The sequence below is a fragment of the Bos indicus x Bos taurus genome, chromosome 3 (genome assembly GCF_003369695.1).
Source record: "Bos indicus x Bos taurus breed Angus x Brahman F1 hybrid chromosome 3, Bos_hybrid_MaternalHap_v2.0, whole genome shotgun sequence".
Classification (NCBI taxonomy): Eukaryota; Metazoa; Chordata; class Mammalia; order Artiodactyla; family Bovidae; genus Bos; species Bos indicus x Bos taurus.
This window is the reverse complement of record NC_040078.1, coordinates 46,369,117-46,390,426: the sequence shown is the minus strand read 5'-3', so window position 1 is coordinate 46,390,426 and position 21,310 is coordinate 46,369,117. Positions and strand designations below refer to the sequence as shown.

General features: G+C 37.6%; 1 protein-coding gene across 1 annotated transcript in view; it reads right to left on the bottom strand.

Annotated features, from left to right (window-relative positions):
- DPYD (dihydropyrimidine dehydrogenase) overlaps nt 1–21,310 on the bottom strand; it is a 923,891-nt gene that overhangs the window by 127,693 nt on the left and 774,888 nt on the right. Inside the window, exon 20 of the mRNA XM_027536430.1 lies at nt 12,428–12,607. Coding sequence (XP_027392231.1) covers nt 12,428–12,607 — 180 coding nt within the window. The remainder of the gene's footprint in view (nt 1–12,427; nt 12,608–21,310) is intronic.

Genomic DNA, 21,310 nt, shown 5'->3' with positions numbered 1-21,310 from the left:
CAAAGGCTAACAGTTTTGCCAAGAGAATGCACTGGAGAACGCAAACACCCTCTTCCAACAACACAAGAGAAGACTACACATGGACATCACCAGATGGTCAATACTGAAATCAGATAGATTATATTCTTTGCAGGCAAAGATGGAGAAGCTCTATACAGTCAGCAAAAACAAGAACATGATTTGACTGTGGCTCAGATCATGAACTCCCTGTGGCCAAATTCAGACTTAAATTGAAGAAAGTAGGGAAAATCACTAGACTAACAGGTATGACCTAAAGAAAATCCCTTACAATTATACAGAGGAAGTGATAAATAGATTTAAGGGACTAGATCTGATAGACTGCCTGAAGAACTACGGATGGAGGTTCGTGATATTGTACAGGACAGAGGGATCAAGACCACTCCCAAGAAAAAGAAATGCAAAAAGGCAAAATGGCTGTCTGAGGAGGGCTTACAAATAGCTGTGAAAAGAAGAGAAGCAAAAAGCAAAAGAGAAAAGGAAAGATATACCCATGTGAATGCAAAGTTACAAAGAATATCAAAGAGAGATAAGAAAGCCTTCCTCAGTAATCAGTGCAAAGAAATAGAGGAAAACAATAGAATGGGAAAGACTAGAGATCTCTTTGAGAAGATTAGAGATACCAAGGGAACATTTCATGCAAAGATGGGCTCAGTAAAGGACAGAAATGGTATAGATCTAACAGAAGCATAAGATATTAAGAAGAGGTGGCAAGAATGCACAGAAGAACTGTATAAAAAAGATCTTCATGACCTAGATAATCATGATGGTGTGATCACTCACCTAGAGTCAGACATCCTGGAATGCGAAGTCAAGGGGGCCTTCAGTTCAGTTCAGTTTACGACCTTACGAATCATAGCACACCAGGCCTCCCTGTCCATCACCAACTCTCAGAGCTCACTCAAATTCATGTCCATAGAGTTGGTGATGCCATCCAGCCATCTCATCCTCTGTCGTCCCCTTCTCCTCCTGCTCCCAATCCCTCCCAGCATTAGGGTCTTTTCCAATGAGTCAACTCTTCACATGAGGTGACCAAAGTATTTAGGAAACATCATTACAAACAAAGCTAGTGGAGGTGATGGAATTCCCGTTGAGCTATTTAAATCCTAACAGTGATGCTGTGAAAGTGCTGTACTCAATATGCCAGCAAATTTGGAAAACTCAGCAGTGGCCACAGGACTGGAAAAGGTCAGTTTTCCTTCCAGTTCCAAAGAAAGGCAATGCCAAAGAATGCTCAAACTACCACACAATTGCGTTCATCCCGCACGCTAGTAAAGTTACGCTCAAAATTCTCCAAGGCAGGCTCCAACAATACGTGAACCATGAAGTTCCAGATGTTCAAGCTGGTTTTAGAAAAGGCAGAGGAACCAGAGACCAAATTGCCAACATCCGCTGGATCATTGAAAAAGCAATAGAGTTCCAGAAAACATCTATTTTTTCTTTATTGACTATGCCAAAGCCTTTGACTGTGTGGATCACAATAAATTGTGGAAAATTCTTCAAGAGATGGGAATACCAGACCACCTGACCTGCCTCTTGAAAAATTTGAATGCGGGTCAGGAGCAATAGTTAGAACTGGACATGGAACAACAGACTGGTTCCACATAGGAAAATGAGTACGTCAAAAATATATTTTCACCCTGCTTATTTAACCTATATGCAGAGTACTTCATGAGAAATGCTGGACTGGATGAAGCCCAAGCTGGAATCAAGATTGCTGGGAGAAATAGCAATAACCTCAGATATGTAGATGATACCACCCTTATGGCAGAAAGTGAAAAGGAACTGAAGTGCCTCTTGATGAAAGTGAAAGTAGAGAGAGAAAAAGTTGACTTAAAGCTCAACATTCAGAAGACTGAGATCATGGCATCAGGTCCCATCACTTCATGGCAAATAGATGGGGAAACAGTGGCAGACTTTATTTTTTTGAACTCCAAAATCACTGCATATGGTAGCTGCAGCCATGAAATTAAAACACGTTTATTCCTTGGAAGGAAAGTTATAACCAACCTAGTTAGAATATTAAAAAGCAGAGACATTACTTTGCCAAAAAAGGTCCGTCTAGTCAAGGCTATGGTTTTTCCCATAGTCATGTACGGATGTGAGAATTGGACTATAAAGAAAGTTGAGCAACAAAGAATTGATGCTTTTGAATTGTGGAGTTGGAGAAGACTCTTGAGAGTCCCTTGGACTGCAAGGAGATCCAACCAGTCCATCCTAAAGGAAATCAGTCCTGAATATTCATTGGAAGGACTGATGCTGAAGCTGAAACTACCTGATACAAAGAGCTGACTCATTTGAAAAGACCCTGATGCTGGAAATAGTAAAGGCAGGAGGAGAAGGGGACTACAGAGGATGAGACTGTTGGATGGTAACACCGATTCAATGGATGTGAGTTTGAGTAAGCTCCAGGAGTTGGTGATGGACAAGGTGGCCTGGTGTGCTGCAGTCCATGGGATCGCAAAGAGTAGGACACTACTGAGCAACTGAAGTGAACTGACTGATGCAACAGCCCACAGGCAGGTCTCTCACCATGGATTTTTATTTTAAGTTTCCATATACTTGTTGATAAGATTAAATTGTTTTAAATAATTCCAGTTTACTTTAATAAAGTATTATATATATATTCTGGCCACAAGTTATTTGTGTGTTACAAGTATTATGGATAGTTTCTCCAATTCTCTAATTTAAATTTTCATTTCCTTAACTTGCCTTTTGATGAGCAGAAGTTAATTTTGATGAAGTGCAACTATTAATTTTTTTCGAGTATGTTTTTGTATCTTAAACAATTTTCTTATCCCAAAGGATATTTACTTACATTTTTTTAATTATATAATATTTTTTTTATTTTTATATCTGTGATATATTTAAAGTTACTTTTGTGTCCTGTGTGAGGTTAATATGAAGGTTCGTTAAATACCTATGTATCTATATCTATATATGGTTATCCATTAATTCCAGCTCATTTATCGAAAAGTCTTTCCTTTCTCCATTGTATTGCTTTGGTGTCTTTGTCAAAAATCAATTGAGGTTATATGTGTGGTTTACTTCTAGACTTTCTATCTGTTCCATTGCTCTATTTGTCTGTCCTGACACTAAAACAGACTTGCTTGACTACTCCAGATTTATAGAAAATCTTGAAGACAGATAGATCAAATCTTCTAAGTATGTTCTTTTTCAAGATTCTTTTGGCTACTGTTGGACCTTTGAAATCCAATGCAAATTTTAGAATCAGTTTGTCAACTTCTACAAATACATGTTCTAGGATTTTGATTGGGATTGTCGTATAGCTACAGATCAATTTGAAGAAAATCGAATCTTAGCATATCTCTCTATTGATATTTCTTCATTAATTTTTCTCAGCAATTCTTTATAGTTTTGTAATTTGTAGTTTTCAGTGGGTGGTTACTGCACAAATTTTAATTTGTTCCTAAGTATTTTGTAGATTTTGAATGCTATTGTAAAGGGCATTTTAAAATTTAATTTTGGGGCTGTATATATAAAAATACAATTGACTTTTGTATATTGTCTTTATCTTGTGAAACTCTGCTAAGTTCATTTATTGATTTTTAGTTCCAGAGAATAGAAAGGAGAAATAAGAAGTCCTTCTTAAATGAACAATGCCAAGAAATAGAAGAAAACAATAGAATGGGAAAGACTAGAGATCTCTTCAAAAAAACAAGATATCAGGGTGTATTTCATGCAAGGATGGGCATGATAAACAACAAAGAGTAAGGACTTTACAGAAACAGAAGGGATTAAGAGGTGGCAAGAACACACAGAAGAACTACACAAAAAAGGTTCTCAATGACACGGATAACAATGATGGTGTGATCACTTACCTAGATCCAGACATTCTGGAGTGTGAAGTCAAGTGGGTATTAGGAAGCATTACTATGAACAAAGCAAGTGGAGGTGATGGAATTCTAGCTGAAAGCTATTTAAAATCCTAAACGATGATGCTGTTAAAGTACCACATTCAATATGTCAGCAAATTTGGAAAACTCAGCAGTGGCCATGGGACTGGAAAAGGTTAATTTTTCATTCCAATCTCAAAGAAGGGCAGTGCCAAAAAATGCTCAAGTTACCGTACAGCTGTACGTGTTTCACACGCTAGCAAGGTTATGCTCAAAATCCTTCAAGCTAGACTTCAGCAGTATGTGAATCGAAAATTCCAGATGTAGAGGCTGGGTTTGGAAAAGGCAGAGGAACCAGAGACCAAATTGCCAAGATTCCTTGGATCATAGAGAAAGCAAGAGAGTTCCAGAAAAACATCTACTTCTTCTTTATTGACTATGCTAAAGCCTTTGACTATGAGGATCAAAACAAAGTGGAAAATTCTTAAAGATATGGGAATAATACCTTACCTGCCTCCTGAGAAACCTGTGTATGTGGTTTCAAGAAGCAACAGTTGGAACTAGACATGGAACAAAGAACTGGTTCTAAATTGGGAAAGGAGTATGTCAAGGCTATTGACTGTCACCCTGCTTATTTAATTTCTATGCAGAATACATCATGAGAAATGATAGCCTGGATGAATCACAAACTGAAATCAAGATTGCTGGGAGAAATATCAACAATCTCGGATATGCAGATGATATCATTCTAATGGCAGAAAGTGAAGAGGAACTAAAGAACCTTTTGATCAAGGTGAAAGAGGAAAGTGAAAAAGCTGGCTTAAAACTCAACATTCAAAAACTAAGATCTTGGCATCTGGTCTCATCATTTTATGGCAAACAGAAGGGGAAAAAGTGGAAGCAGTGATAGATCTTATTTTCTTGGGCTCCAAAATCATTGTGGACAGTGACTGCAGCCATGAAATTAAAAGACTCTTGCTCCTTGGAAAGAAAAGCAATGACAAACCTAGACAGCATACTAAACAGAAGCAACATCATTTTGCCAACAAAGGTCCATATAGTCAAAGATATATTTTTTCCAGTAATCCTGTATGGATGTGAGAGCTGAACCATAAAGAAGGCTACATCAGGAAGAATTCTTTTGAATTGTGCTGCAGGAGAAGACTCTTGGGAGAGTCTCTTAGATAGCGAGGAGTTCCAATAAGTCAATCTAAAGGGAATCTACCCTGAATATTCATTGAAAGGACTGATGCTGAAGTTCCAATACTTTTGCCACCTATTGCAAAGAGCTGACTCTTTGGAAAAGATTCTGATGCTGGGAAAAACTGATGTCAAAAGGAGAAGGGAGCAGTACAGGATAAGATGGTTAGATAGCATCACTGATTCAAGACATGAATTTGAGCAAACTTCGGGAGATAGTGCAGGATAGGAAAGCCTGGTGTGCTGCAGCCCATAGGATCTCAAAGAATTGGACACAACTTATTGATTGAACAAGAACAACAATAGTGTTTTTACAGGTGCTTTACAAGTTTTATGTACACAATATTACTACCTGCAAATTAAGACAGTCTTCATAGTCTTTGTTTCCAATTTAGATACCATTTATTTCTTTTTGTGTCCCTATTGCAGTAGTTAGGACCTCCAGTATAATGTTGGATATAAGTAGTGAGTGTAGACATTTATGCCTAGTTCTTGATCTTAGGGGAAGTTGGTTTTTTTTCACCATTACATATAGTATGAACTATAGAATTTTTATAAATGCTTTATCAGGTTGAGGGTTTCCACTAGATTGCTTAGGTTTTTATGATGAGTAGTTGCTGGATTTTGTCAAATGCTTTTTCTGCCTCTAAGGACTTGTATCTAGAACATATATAGAATTTCTAAAATTTAATTAAAAAATCAACCCAATTTTTAAGTAGGGGAAAGAACTGAATAGACTCTTCAGAGAAGAAGATATATGGATGTGTAAAAAGAACACAAAGAAGTGGTGAACATCATGAATTTCCAGGGCAATAAAAATTAATATTACAGTATGGTTGTCATGTACATACACTAAAATGTCTAAAATGAAAAGGAAAGAGAATACTAAATGTTGGCTGGAATGTGGAAAAACCAAAACACCCATCTGCAGTTGTAGGAGTGTAAAATGCTGCAATCACTTTGGAAATCTGTTTGTAGGTTTCTTATAAAGCATACACATTACCTTATGATGCAGATATTACACACCTGGATTTTACTCAAGAGAAGTAAAAATTTGTATTCACAAAACCATTTATGCCTGAATGCCTATTTCAGATATATTTACAATATTGGGGAAGTGAACCTAGCCCAAATGTTGATTTGAATGAATACTCAAATTGTGGTATATTTATACAATAAAATATTATTTACCAATAAAAATGAATTGCTTTACAGCCCCCCAAACATGGATGAATCTCTGAAACACTGTATTGAGAATAACCACACAGAAAAAAGCATACATTATGGAATTCTAGTTGTATCATGCTAAAGCATATGAGCAAACTAACCTATGTTGATGGAAATTAGTGTTTGCTTCTGCTGGTAGGAAAGACAGAGAGATAATGACTGGGAAAATGTAGAAGGGAATCCAAGAGCTGTTGGCAATGTTGTGTATCTTGATAGATGCAAGGATTTTATTGGTGTATTGTTGGCCAAAACTCATCAAATGGTTTAAGATCTATCCATTTTTATGTAAACTAAACTTCAATTTGGAAAAATGAAAAGCACAAAAAAATAAATAGCATGAAGACATAAGACTTTTAAAGTTTTTAGTAAACAGGAGATACCACTGTTATTATGAGGACTTTTGTGATAGTCATGCTTATGACATTATATATTCCTTGTGGATGCTTCGTTGTTCCCTGTATTGAAAAACATACCAGAGACAAGTAAATAGATAGAGATCTACATACAAAGCACCACCACTACATAGCAGTAGTTTTATAAATCATATTCCTTTTGATTTTAAAAACACGAGAAGGATGCAACTGGCCATACAGATGCACACATTTTGGTTTTTATCATCAAAATAAAACCTTGTATTATGAATCACTATACAAGCACCAGACAGTGTTTCTGATTTTATCCCAATGAAAGCTTTTTAATGAGTACACATTATGTTCACTTATTAATATCACTGATAGGTATTTCATCATATTTTAATACCTACTGAAAGTAATTTGGCACGTTTACTGTTTTCTTCTAAAGTGCTTGCTATTCTTGAAAGGGCCTGGCTGGAATTTTAATTATAAACTGGCTTTCTTTTTTTCTTCTAAAGAAGGACACCACAGATAGTCTGTGCAACTTAATTCTATACACATGGAGCATTGTGCGAGGTGCTTGAAAATTCAAATATAAATGAGACATGATCTCTGTTTTCCAGAAGCTCATAATGAGCTCAGTGATGGACAAGAAGTAATATAACTAGAAGATCATCTAATAACTGCAATACTGGTTATATGAACAAAGGGCTGTAGGAGAAAAGTGAAAGTGAAAGTCACTCAGTTGTGTCTCTTTGCAACCCCATGGACTATACAGTCCATGGAATTCTCCAGGCCAGAATACTGGAGTAGGTAGCCTTCCCCTTCTCCAACCCAGGGATCGAACCTAGGCATCCTGCATTGCAGGCAGATTCTTTACCAGCTGAGCCACAAGGGAAGCCCAAGAAAACTGGAGTGGGTACCCTATCCCTTCTCCAGGGAATCTTCCCAACCCAGGAATCGAACCGGGGTCTCTTCCATTGCAGGCAGATTCTTTACCAACTGAGCTATCAAAGAAGCAACTCAATTTTCCTAGAGGGAGAGGAAGACAGTCATAGATGACTTCACAAAGGAAGTGACATTTAAGATAGATAACACATTTAAGATTTAAAAAAATAAAAGAGTGATTAATACATCATTCGGCAATTCAGCTACCATGCTGTTGCTCCTACATGATGAACATTAGGTCAGGCACTGGCACATGGTGTGGTCTAGACCCTCAAGAAGCTTATACTCTAGGTACATTTTGCCAATTCTAGAAGGAATCAAGGTCGCTCAGTTGCATACCTCATTCTTTTCACTCTGGCTTCTTTCCATCTCATTTTACTAGACTCATACACCATAAAAGACTTTTAAGTTCAAAGTTACTATTTTTCTTTTTTCATTTTTGATGTAATGGGGGAAATGATGCATGGTAAATATTGACTGTTAGTTCTACCACTTAGCTGTTTTCTTACAGCATTTATTTATTCATTCATTTACTTATTCAAACATCATTTATTAAGCCCTTACTGAGTATCAGTGGGTACCCAGGAATTGGGATACAAAGGGGAAGACTGTCTGGCAGAAGAATCAGAGATGCAGAGATTCAAATGCTGTGTGATACTGGTTGCAACTCAGATGGAAGAAGAAAAGGAGAAATTAACCCTGGTCAGAGAGGTCAGAGAATAACTCAAAGAGAAGAGGATGCTTTAATTACTCTTTAGTGAACTGGAAAGACTCCAGATGTAAAGAAGAGCAGGTGAAAATGCGCACAGACCCCAAGCAATCAGCTGTGTTGTCCTGTGTTGTTTTCTCTCAAGGGCTCTTGCTTAGGAATTCTGCTTTTATCCTAAGCACAGAAAAGTGCAGTCATTTCCTTCCATGCTTTCTGATTGTAAAATTTTGTTTTTTTCTTTTAGCATGCAATTTTTTCCATGTTTCTCAAGCAAATTATCTCAACATAATTCTTATTTTCACACCTTAAAATGCCAAATATTAGCATTTTATTTTCTAATGTCACTAAAATATATACTTTGCCTCCAACTCTAAAGAAGAATTTGTGGATAAAGATATAATCGCAGTTACATTTTCATTTAAGTATTCTTCACAACACTTTATCTAAACTACTTAAGGCGAATCGTATTTCAAAATTCAGAAACTTTTTTGGACTTTAAGAAAGAAAAATGGTACATTTACTACATTATACCTAATACCTCCAGCAAGATGCGGAGTGGCAACCTGGACTCAAACACATTAGTCTCTCTGCAGTAAACATGCAAATGTTCACTCTAAAAGGAATAAATAAAGATTATAAATAGCCTCATATCAGTTCAGGCCAGGTTTGCTGCCAAATGAGTTATGTGAAACATTTGGTTACAGAGTTTTTTTGGTTTCAGAATTGTTAATGAGAGAATGCGGACTTGTGGTTATCCTCATTTTATAGTTTGAGACACAGATTTAGAGAGATTAATTAACTCACCGGAGTTGCTTAGTTAATAAGTGACGAAGCCTCATAGAAACCCCACAGGCTTGCTCTGAACTCTGCCAGTAACCACTGTCCCACATACAGCAAGCAAACATTTCACTTTTATTGAGCTGCCAGGTTTTTGCCAGGTAAAGAGGGAATTAAGGTAACTGAGTATAAAATAAAAGGGTTTGGCTACAGATGTCCCTCCATTTTTGATGATATTGTGAATAGTCTCAACTTCCTAATCCTCACAGACATCCTCATTGCTGACTGTGGAGGAAAATGAGACTTGAGCCATGGAAACAAGGATTTGGCCACATTAGTTATGTTAGCTTTCAAGTAATTAGTATATTTAATATATTCTCCCTAATGCATGCCTTATGTATTAATTGATTAAACTTCCCAAGCAATGTTTCTTCATGTGACTTTGGAAGAGCAAGAAGTCAGGCATGGACTCTGGATGTCATGCCTTTGACAACTGTCTCTGCGTTACAATTCTTCTTGCTTACGTGTCTTTGATCCAACAGCTGAACTAACTCCCTGGTTCCTCAATGGGCATGTTCAACCACTGGTCATTCAGAACCCAGTGTGCTGCTTCTCTGGATTTCCTCTCCCTATTCTCTATGTCATTTCTCTTCCAGCTCAAAATCATTTCTTACCAGCTTTCTCCTACAAAAGAAGCTGTGTTATGTCCATCACTATCTTCTCAGTCTCTGACTGTACTCAGTTGCTATTCACTTCAGTCCTCTTGGCAACATGGATCTTTGTGTTCTTCCATCAGAATCAGGATGTTAAAATGCAGATTCCTGGACGCACCTTTGACCAGTTAAATCGGGATCTCTAGGAGTGGAGCCGGGGAATCTACACTGTCAGATGTATGCCACATGGTATTCAAGCACCATGAGTTTGAGATAACAGCTTTGTGGTGTAGAAGAGCTATGACTGCCCTTCCTATGGAATCTACTCTCATGCTTGCAGGCACAAATTTATACAACTTGCACCATAAGACCAGAGCAAACTATAAATGCCTGACTTCTTGCTCTTCCAAAGTCACATGAAGAAACATTGCTTGGGAAGTTTAATCAATTAATACGTGAGGCATGCATTAGGGAGAATATATTAAATATACTAATTACTTGAAAGATAACATGACTAATTTGGCCAAATCCTTGTTTCCATGGCTCAAGTCTCATTTTCCTCCATCTTCAAACACTGCACTGTAATTGGTTTCTTCTAAATTTCTACTCTAATTTATTCTAGCCTGACCTCTGAGTGAAAGATTAAGTAGAGTAACAATTATACTTTCCAAACAAATTTTTTTCCTGTCTAAAGAAGCCAGCTACTTCTAGCGGGGCTTTTTAAAAGCGTCTGCATCTTCTCTTGTTTCCCTATAGCATGAAAACATGGTAAGAAGCAGCATCCTACTCTTTAGCTAATGAGAATATAATATGAATTACTGTCAAAGATACACACACATACATACACCAGGAAAGAACAGCTAGGAAGCCACCTGTACTGTGGACCCAGAGTGCTTTGATTCACTATTAGGAATATTAACCTAAAGGAGATAGTCACCTATTGTTTGAGTCATGTCAGCCCTCACCGGAGACTCTGGGGCATAGATCTATTTACCAGACCATCTGCTTGTTCCTCAACTTAGTGCTGAGAAATGAATTAGTAATACAATCACATAGGCAAGATCTTCCTTTTTTTTTTTTTAACAAATGATAATACTGGAAATTACGCTTACAACTTTGATGAAGGCTGGGCTTACCAAAATGAAGTCTAAACCTAGATTCAAACTATCTGAAAATCAGTTTCCACTTATGTTATTGACACAAGTGTCTCCATCATTACCTATCTTTTATTTGAATATGTAAGTTTTGAAATGAGTGTGGAAGTCCTTTAGAGACAAAATGACGCAGTGCAATGCAGCCTTTTCCATTTCAGCTCTCACGATGACTGCATATATTTGAGACAATGCTTTTATAGATGGTCATAAACTATCAAAACCATCACGTCAGAAACAATTAACTGGATATGTTTACATTGCATGAGCGTAAAGTTATTTGTAAATTTTTTTTAGTTATGAACAACCTTGGGATATTGATGGTCATTGATAAAGGCATGAGCACTCACTGTCTAAATACTCTCAGACTCAGTTTATAGTAATATGATTAGTTACACTAATAATACTGCTTGGGCACAGTTTTGCTAATTATAATATTATAAATATTAATGTCACCCAGCCTTTCTGTTTGATTGCCATTCATGGAGTCATTCATCACGATATTTTCCTGGAAACCAGCAAGATTTTATTCGCCCCCCCCCCCTTTTATTTTTGATCACTGGACTTGCAGTCATTCATACACATTAATCTATAAGAAGCTCTTATTTTTGGCTATCTCAATGTAAATCATTATATGATGTTTCTCTTATTCTTTCTGAGTCCCTAACCATGCCATCGAAAGCACAGAACCCAGGGTTTTTGTTTTCCATTCTTTTTCATGTGACCTGTTTCAAGTTAAGATTCATTTGAATTATTAAATGCTTCCTTAAAGAATCTTTTTATACTTGCCTCTCTTTTTTTAAAGTTAATTATTGATGTAGTGACAAGCTGAAAAGACTAAGAATTATAATTTTTTCCTCCCCTCATTCAGGACTCAAGAAACGTCTTCTGACAATGGTTGTCTATTTAGAATAATACAAAGGAAATACAAAGGCAAAATACTGAATGTTGTTTCAGAAAAGATTTGCTAAAATCACTGTATTATACAAAATGTAAATGTAGTGTATATTTCTCTGAAAATAGCAGTTAGAGAGAAAGTTGGGACATAACCTTTTGAGCCCAGATTTAACCACACACATAGCAGAAGCAGTTACAAAAGATACTGATTAGATTTTAATTTTAAAAACTTCATCATATTATTCAGGGCTCCAGTGATTTGATTGTCTGAAAATAGAAAGGTAATGTTATAATTTCCAGAGCTGGTTAAAGAATAAAGAAATCTCCAGCCTCCCACTGGAAAGAATGCCAGTCATCACCACAGTAAGCAAGAATTTGGAGGCATTTTATACTATAAACTTCAATCTTTTTCCTTTATGTGACCTTGTGTTATACAGGTTTCATAAAAATGTAGCTCAGAGACCTGTCATATAGTTGTAATCAAGGCTCCTTCAGAACAATTCTACTATGCAGTCACATCCAACGGGGCATCTGTGTTTCCCCTGTTAGTAGGACAGTGGGAGGGCAAACAAGACCCGAAATGGAAAATGAAAAAGCCAGAGTCCTCAAGGACAACCCAAGAGAGGTGACCACGTACCTTTCCCACAAGTTCAGCAATACAAGGGACTGGTTTCCCTTTCTGGTGACTCTTCGTGGCTGGACTCTGCCCATCCCAGTCCTGTAGTTCTTCAATGCTTTTCAGATAAAGCAAGGCTTTGAGGCCAGTGCAGTAGTCTTGGATGATAGTGAAATCCTGATTTTGAATAGCACTGCATACCTAGAAAAGGTAGAGCAACCAACAGAATGTCAGTTCAGTTGCTCAGTCCTATCAGACTCTTTGTGACCCCATGGACTGCAGCACACCAGGCCTCTCTGTCCATCACTAACTTCCAGAGTTTACTCAAACTCATGTCCGTTGAATTGATGATGCCATCCAACCATCTCATCCTTTGTTGTCCCTTTCTCCTCCCACCTTCAACCTTTCCCAGCATTAGGGTCTTTTCAAATGAGTCAGTTCTTCACAACAGGTGGCCAAAGTATTGGAGTACCAGCTTCAGTCAAACCAAGAGCTAATTCTCCAAACAGACTCACTTTTCAGACAGTCAACACAATTTATTTTACATGCCAGGCACTGGTCTAAGCCTGACATGTCAGTCATTGCCTGCCGGGGATGGGAGTGTTAGGGAAGGAAAAACTGCCAAGGGGCACAGGGAAACTTTCAGGGACTATGGATACTTTCATCAGCTTGATGTGGGGACAGTCTCACAGGTATATACATATTTCAAAACATCAGACTGTATACTTTAAATATGTGTAAAGTGTTAGTTTCTCAGTTGTGTCTGACTTTGCAACTCCATGGACTGTAGCCCTCCAGGCTCCCCTGTCCATGGAATTCTCCAGGCAAGAACACTGGATTGGTTTCCATTCCCTTATCCAGGAGATCTTTCCAATACAGAGATTGCACCCAGGTATCCTGCATTGCAGGCAGATTCTTTACCATCTAAGCCACCAGGGAAACCCTATGTCATGCATAGTCAGTATGGCTGTAAAAAATTAGGTCCAATAGGTAGAATTTCCAAGGAGTTAAATTCAGCACAACCTAAGAATGGACATTTTAATCTCTCATTTGCTTTCTGTTAAGATGTACTGCTTAGAGGTACATGTCCTGGCTGGTCATGTACCTTGTTTGAAGGTGGTCATGCTGGGCTGGAGTGCTCTCATCAGTTAACTCAGCCCGCAGGTACCAATGCCTACCTCTTCAGCCTCATATATTGTTGTTCTTCTTTGTATTCACTATGCTCCAATCATCCAGGTCTTTCCTCTTTTCCTCAGATTTGCCACATTCTTTCTTTGCCTTGAGACCTCGTAAGACCTTGCTGCCTGGAAGGCCTTTGCCTTTTACACATGGCTGACCAACCCCCCAGGCTTCAGTCTCATGGGAAATATTACCTCTTCAAGGAGGCCTCTAGGAGCTCCATAAGGAGGTTAAAGCCTCCTTAACTCATAGAGTTTTGACTTCTAACTTTTGCAAGATTATTTGATTGACAGCTCCCTTCCCCGATAGACTGAAGCTTTAGGAGGGAAGAACCTATATTTATTTTGGACAACATATTATCCCCAGGGACTAGCACAGAGTTTGTCACTTATTCTGCTCTTAATAGAGATATGTTTAATGACTGCATATGCAGGAGAGATTTTTTTTTTTTTTGCATGACCATTTGTTAGAAAATAGAGATTTAATTCTAGAGTTAAGGAAGGCTGAATCTGAGAAATTAGGATCCTTCTAAAAACAACATATTTGAGAGTCTGTTAGGATTTGAGTTAGAGCTTGAATTCAGTGGATTTAGAGAAACACTTTCAGATTGATTACTTACAAAGATAATTCTCCAATTTTTATATTACACATAGACTCCAGAAACTCATTTACAACTGCTGGTAGGACCTCTTCATCCATATGGCCCACCATCACTTAAACAGAAAATTTATCACCTAGAATTCAGTGACTCTCCACATCCATATTTCAAATCAATCCAAAGAAACAACCATCCAAACAAAAGTAAGCAAAGCAAAACTCATTTCTAGCCTATCTTTCCAGATGTTAGATTCTTAGCATATATCATAGTGCCTGGGGATAGCAGCCAATAAAGAAGCTCCAATACTTCTGGCCACCTGATGCAAAGAGCTGACTCATTGGAAAAGACCCCAATGATGAGAAATTGAGGCCAAGAGAAGGGGGCGACGAGGATGAGATGGTTGGATGGTATCACAGACTCAATGGACATGAGTTTGAGCAAACTCAGGGAGATAGTGATGGACAGAGAAGGCTGGCGTGCTGCTGTTCGTGGGGTTGCAAAGAATCGTATATTACTTAGCGACTGAATAACAACAACAATGAAAACTCATGTCATATGTGAATGTAGATGAGGAAATACCTGAAAATAGAAGGACAAACCATATTCTACTTCAAGGTCTCTTAAAGCCTTCTGGGTGTTTAATTAATATATTTCATTACAATCCTCATGCCTAGCACACCACCAAATACTTAGCTATTGCTAGGCTGGTTGAGAAAATTTACTGAAAACATACTGAGAGGTTCTAGAATAGGGAATGGGAAATAGATAGAAACAGAGAAAGGGCAAGAAGAATGTATACCTAGCAGTTCTCAGCAAAGAGTGGTAGTCATTTCACTATGTACATATAAAAAGGCCAAATGTGGGATTCTGGGAATAGAAGCATTTAAAATGAAGGCTTAAGGAAGACAATGAAGGACACTCAGAAGAGACACAAGACAGATGTCAAATGCTGCACGAAGGGTCAATAATATCAGAGGTGAAGAGGTATCATTAAATTTGTCAACCAAAAGACATTAGCATTTATGGTGGATAATTTCTGCAATAGGGCAGAAGCGTGTTAGGATGAATTGAGGAGTCGATGAGGATTGAGGAACTGAAGATATGAAGATGTAATGATCTGATGAGAAGTTTGGCTCATGTAAGAAAAAGAGCAGAGCTAGTGGTATAAGTAGGAGAATTTTGTGTACTATTTTTATAAGGATGAAAATGGCTATGTTTTAAGGGAATGTGGCCATTTTATATTTCAGAATAAAACAGAATGGCTCCTGTATATTAAATTTCTGTCAAACTTGGTTGAATGATGATGTGGTAAGAATAAAACAATGCAATATATAACATGAGGTAGGCTCTTATGATGGGCCACATACTCTGTTCAACACTTTTTAATGTATTATATCATGAAGTCCTCAAAATAACACTAAGAGGTAGGTTTAATTTTTAGCCCTAATTTACAGATGAGGCAAGTGAGATGCAGAGACATTAACTGACTTGTCCCAGGCAGGCCACATGGTTAGAAAGTGGATTATACTACATAATTCATGACCATGCAGGCTAAGGTGACTTAGGTGGAGACATTCACAGCAGAAAAACTCTTTTCATATAATGAAAATTATTTTTTCCATGAACCAAAACCATGCATATATACTTTAAATGGTCAATTATCTTCAACCCAAATATAACTATTGTTTTGAAAAACTGATCTAGTAGATAAAAATTGTCAATGTCTTCATGTTTTACTTCTTACTTGTATAGTATGAGTAAAAACAACAAGCCAAAACCAAAAGCAGAAATAAAAACCTTTCATTTCCTATTGTGAAGGGCTGTATGTTACTACAATGTAGGAAAGAACATTGAATAACTAAATACAGACAAGAATATTTTCTAGGAAGTCCATTTATATCACATAAAAAACCTGTTTCTCAGGAAGAACAATTTAAGCATTAATTAGGCCTGTTATAACTTTCTTAGAGTTGTTTTCTTTTCAGAACAATGATAAAGAACATCATTATAATCTCCTCCACAGGATTTTTTTTAAACTGTAAAAGTCAACTGACACTTTACTTAATCTTCTTTGTTCTGTGAGATTCTATTTTTTTTTTTTGTAGTATATGCTAATGGATACACTTTTACTATAGTCTTAAAACATTTACCCATATGAACATAAGAGATCAGATTTTGAAAATCACATCATGTCATGTAATTTATAGGATGTTCACGATTGCTGTGAAAACCTGCTGCTGAAAGGACTCTAAAAAGGACTCTAGCCACTTTGCAATGCATGAATAGTCAAGTTTAGTCTTAGTCCTCCCTAACTTTCCTGGTGAGGAGATACAGAAGCCACTACTTCCCTTAATCCACAATTTGTATAGAGTGGACTCAATCGTGATTAAGTGGTGCCAGAGTGATCGGAGTGACTTGTGTATTTTAACTATGGAAGATCATATGGTGCTAAAGACTAAAAAGACTTCCTCTTTTTCCCACCCTCTTGTATGCTCTTTATTCTACTGTCCTTACATAATTGGGAGCTGCATTGAGCAGGTGAGGAGGACATAGGACTTGAAGAGGGAGGAGAGACTACCAGCTGGTGACTGAACATGGCTGGGATGGGGTGCTATGCTGGAAGCCCTGGACCCCACCATCAGGGTCAGAGGGGACCACTTCAGACATGTTTCATCATAAAAAACTGTCACACTATAATATACTTTCCGAAAATAATTTAACTTTTTTCCCCATAAGATTAAACATTAATTTTCTGAAAGAATTTCTGATAATAGAAGCTTTTAGATTGCTATCTCTTTGAAAAATAATATATATACACACACACACACATATTATCAGAGGGTCTTATTAAACTGTAAATTCTGTTTCTGTAGGTTTGGAGTGAGTTCCAAGTTCCAAGTTTCTGCCTTTGTGACAAGCTTCCAGGTGGTGCTAAGGTTGCCGACTACATTTAGAATAACCAAGATTCAAGCACTGGTGGGGATGAATCTCTTATCTTAGAAATGCCTTCTGCAAAGTAAATTTCTTCCAGACAAATAATTTCCTGCTTTTTATTATCAGACTGCAATATTTTGGCCCTTTAAAGCTCTACTTACAATAATGTTATATGTGAAAACACAAAAGTAGTTTTCTGATGAAGTAGTAAGTCCATGGGATTTGATGCTCAGAAAACGGATTTGCTCAGAAAGGTGCCTTGTTCTTCCCTAACCTGCACTGAGGGTTTTATCTCTATCTCAAAGGTAAATGGTTCCTTTTAAAACTCCAAACATGTAGCTGCTATTCCTAAATGGGTGTATTTTATATGACATCTCTTAATTGTTTGTTTAACAGCTCTGATTAGGACTCTTAATAGCTGTTAACATGTTTGCTCAGTATAATTTGTAAGTTCTTTATGGTGAAGGCTGGTTTATCTTTCTTCGCAGCAGGGCATCAGGTGCCATTATAAGGATCATTGCCACCATTAATTATTTCCATGAGCGTGAATCTCCCTACAGTGAGCTGTTCTAAATAGGGGCCCTTGATTCTCAGCAGGGCCAGCTGTATGCAGAGGCTGAGTTTGTGGTGACCCCCTGTGCAGCATGATTTGAGGTGTGCCATAAAGTTCCCATGGCCACCAAACGGTCCCCTCCAGAGGTCTGACACAGTGCCCTGAATTTTCACTTTAGGTGAAGACACATTTAACAGGAGCCTGTCTATGCAAAGCAACTGTAAAAATACCTGGGAGGTGACAGAGGGTTGCTGGGTGCTACTCCTTTCTCATTATTTTTCATTAAATGAGATTAACTATATTAGTAGTAAATTACCTATTTATGATGGTCTATATCAATAACCTCAGATATGCAGATGACACCACCCTTATGGCAGAAAGTGAAGAGGAACTAAAAAGCCTCTTGATGAAAGTGAAAGTGGAGAGTGAAAAAGTGGGCTTAAAGCTCAACATTCAGAAAACTAAGATCATGGCATCCGGTCCCATCACTTCATGGGAAATAGATGGGGACACAGTGGAAACAGTGTCAGATTTATTTTTCTGGGCTCCAAAATCACTGCAGATGGTGACTGCAGCCATGAAATTAAAAGACACTTACTCCTTGGAAGGAAAGTTATGATCAACCTAGATAGCATATTCAAAAGCAGAGACATTACTTTGCCAACAAATGTTTGTTTAGTCAAGGCTATGGTTTTTCCTGTGGTCATGTATGGACGTGAGAGTTGGACTGTGAAGAAAGCTGAGCACTGAAGAACTTATGCTTTTGAACTGTGGTGTTGGAGAAGACTCTTGAGAGTCCCTTGGACTGCAAGGAGATCCAACCAGTCCATTCTGAAGGAGATCAGCCCTGGGATTTCTTTGGAAAGAATGATGCTAAAGCTGAAACTCCAGTACTTTGGCCACCTCATGCGAAGAGTTGACTCATTGGAAAAGACTCTGATGCTGGGAGGGATTGGGGGCAGGAGAAGGGGACGACAGAGGATGAGATGGCTGGATGGCATCACTGACTCGATGGACATGAGTCTGAGTGAACTCCGGGAGTTGGTGATGGACAAGGAGGCCTGGCGTGCTGCAATTCATGGTGTCACAAAGAGTCGGACACAACTGAGTGACTGATCTGACATTTTTAAAATCTCCTTCACATACATTGAGAGAAATTCTCAATACTCAACGCAAAGCTACAAATTAGGCAGATGAGAGGATAGTATCAATATTTGTGCTTTAACAATGGAAAGAGCTTGAACTTGAAAAACTATTTCTTAAAATCTAATCAAGTGGGTTTTATGCCACATCAAGTAGTATAGCCTAGGGGTTAAGCATATGCCTGCAGAAGTTTGGCAGAATTGGGTTTAAACTACATCTTAGCTGCCTAAGTATGTGCAACTTTCTTCACTTAAAAATGGAGATTAAATACTATGCACATAGGAGAGTAAAAGGTAACATATTTAAGTACATAAACTAGTGAAAGTGAAAGTGAAGTTGCTCAGTCGTGTCCAACTCTGCGACCCCATGGATGGTAGCCTACCAGGCTCCTCCCTCCATGGGATTCTCCAGGCAAGAGTACTGGAGTGGGTTGCCATTGCCTTCTCCAGGGGATCTTCCTGACCCAGGGATTGAACCTGGGTCTCCCATGTTGCGGGCAGACGCTTTAATCTCTGAGCCAGTAGCCAGCAGTTTGTAAGCTAGATTGGCACCAAAAATAAATTTCATAACATGTATAAATCATCATAGCATGAATTAGGCAGAATATAATTTTTTAAATCTGTGTTTTTGTGGTCTAATGCAGTAAAAGGTCATGGATTTTTTTTTTTATTTGAATTAAGCAATAATTTCAGGAAAAGCTTAGGTCTTGTCAAAAGACATGTCTGAGACCCAGTTAAGTCCTTCAGTAGCTGTGTGACTGAAACTAGTCTTTGAGCTTTTTGAGTCCTCCCCTCCCACCTTCCAATTTGAAAACAGTAGATGATGGTATCTTATTCATCACTGTGAGGATGAAATTACCTCATAAAGGTGGAACTACTGTGGAAATTGTAGTATTATTTAGACAGACTGGTATTAAACTCCACAGTTTTCATCAAGTAATCTAGAAGTTAAAGGGCTTGGTGGAGGTCAAAATGGAAACTTTTGCCTGTAAAGAAAAAGCCAAAGTCCTTGAAATGTAAAAGACAACGTACTAGAAAACTAGCAAACAGAATTCAAACTGGATTAAAAATACTAATCTCAGGCAACTAATTTGGCAAAGAAGAGTTCTAGAGAAGTATGACATGTGAGGCTGGCATGGGTTTTAGTGTAGCTGAGTAGCACAACTTTCAAATGATATTTTGAAATGTGACAAGATTTTTAAAATAGGGATCTTAAAGTATTAGACATAATTCAGATAAACCCATAATCATAACGATTCCTTTTCATTATTACCACACAGATGGACAAACTACACTCCAGGTCTCAGAAATGTGTGCCACCACACTGCAAAATATACGATTACAATTTAAGTCCAAAGTAGTCTCAAAGTTTCTGTAAATTCATTAGTAAGAGGAGTACTGGACAGTGATTACATTTAAGTAAAAATGGAATTATGCTGCAATGCTTAACACATACCAAAATATACTAATAACAGAGTCTTATGTGGTTGGAGGAAATTCAAGAATATTCCCATTAAACAAACCATCAGTGAAACAGTGAATGAGAAGGATTATCTACTGAATTCTTAAAAGATTTCCCAGAAAAAGAAGGAAAAAAGTGACCCTATGATCTCCCTTTACCAATCCATTTTGATAAAGGGTTAATCTGTTTAAGCAATGTAAAACACCTGCAGTATTTTCATAGTGCTTTATTGTTTTCAAAGACAAAAAGGAATTCAGATATTTCTTTGTGTCACAGGTTAGGAGTCCAGAAAGGTTAAACGGTCCATGGTAACACACAATTGGAGGCATTGTTGGTCTTCCCACCCAGTCTGAAGTTTTCCAGCTAAGGCACTGACTTTTAATACCAGCACTTAGTCCATGTACCAATTCTAAGAGCAAGACAGAGAAGCTGCTATTAAATCTTTAGTTGCGTGAAGAAATGGAAATTAAACACTGAATGCTATGTTCCAACTCAAAAGATTAGTAGGTGATAGAGTCAATGGTCAGATTCAGGTCTTCAGACCTCTGCTTTTATCTTATTCCTATAAATTCCAAAATCTTAATTGTAATGTCTTCCGTAGTTGAATATGCTCATATTTGTGATTTTCATAAGAAGCACATTATTGAAAAATAATTTCAAATTCATTATTTAATGAATAATGTCAGAAATCCACAGATCTGTATAAGGATTTTAATAATTAGATGACTACTGCAGTTTTACTATTGAAACTGGAAAACAGATCTCTATTGTTGTTGGCTGAAAATGCAGTTTCCAACTCCATCTGTCCACACCCACTGATTAAAAACACCAGATTTTCCAAAGGCATGGAATCAAGTAATTCCTCACTGAATTGGGTTCTGACCAGTACTGATCAACATGTATAAAATTACAGTGTACTTTTGAAACTGGTACACAATACATACTATTGAAGTAATAATTCACAATAACAATATCCCCCTATGAGGTTTTGGTACTACATAAACATGGCACTGCTTACTGGAATTCATGAATAAAA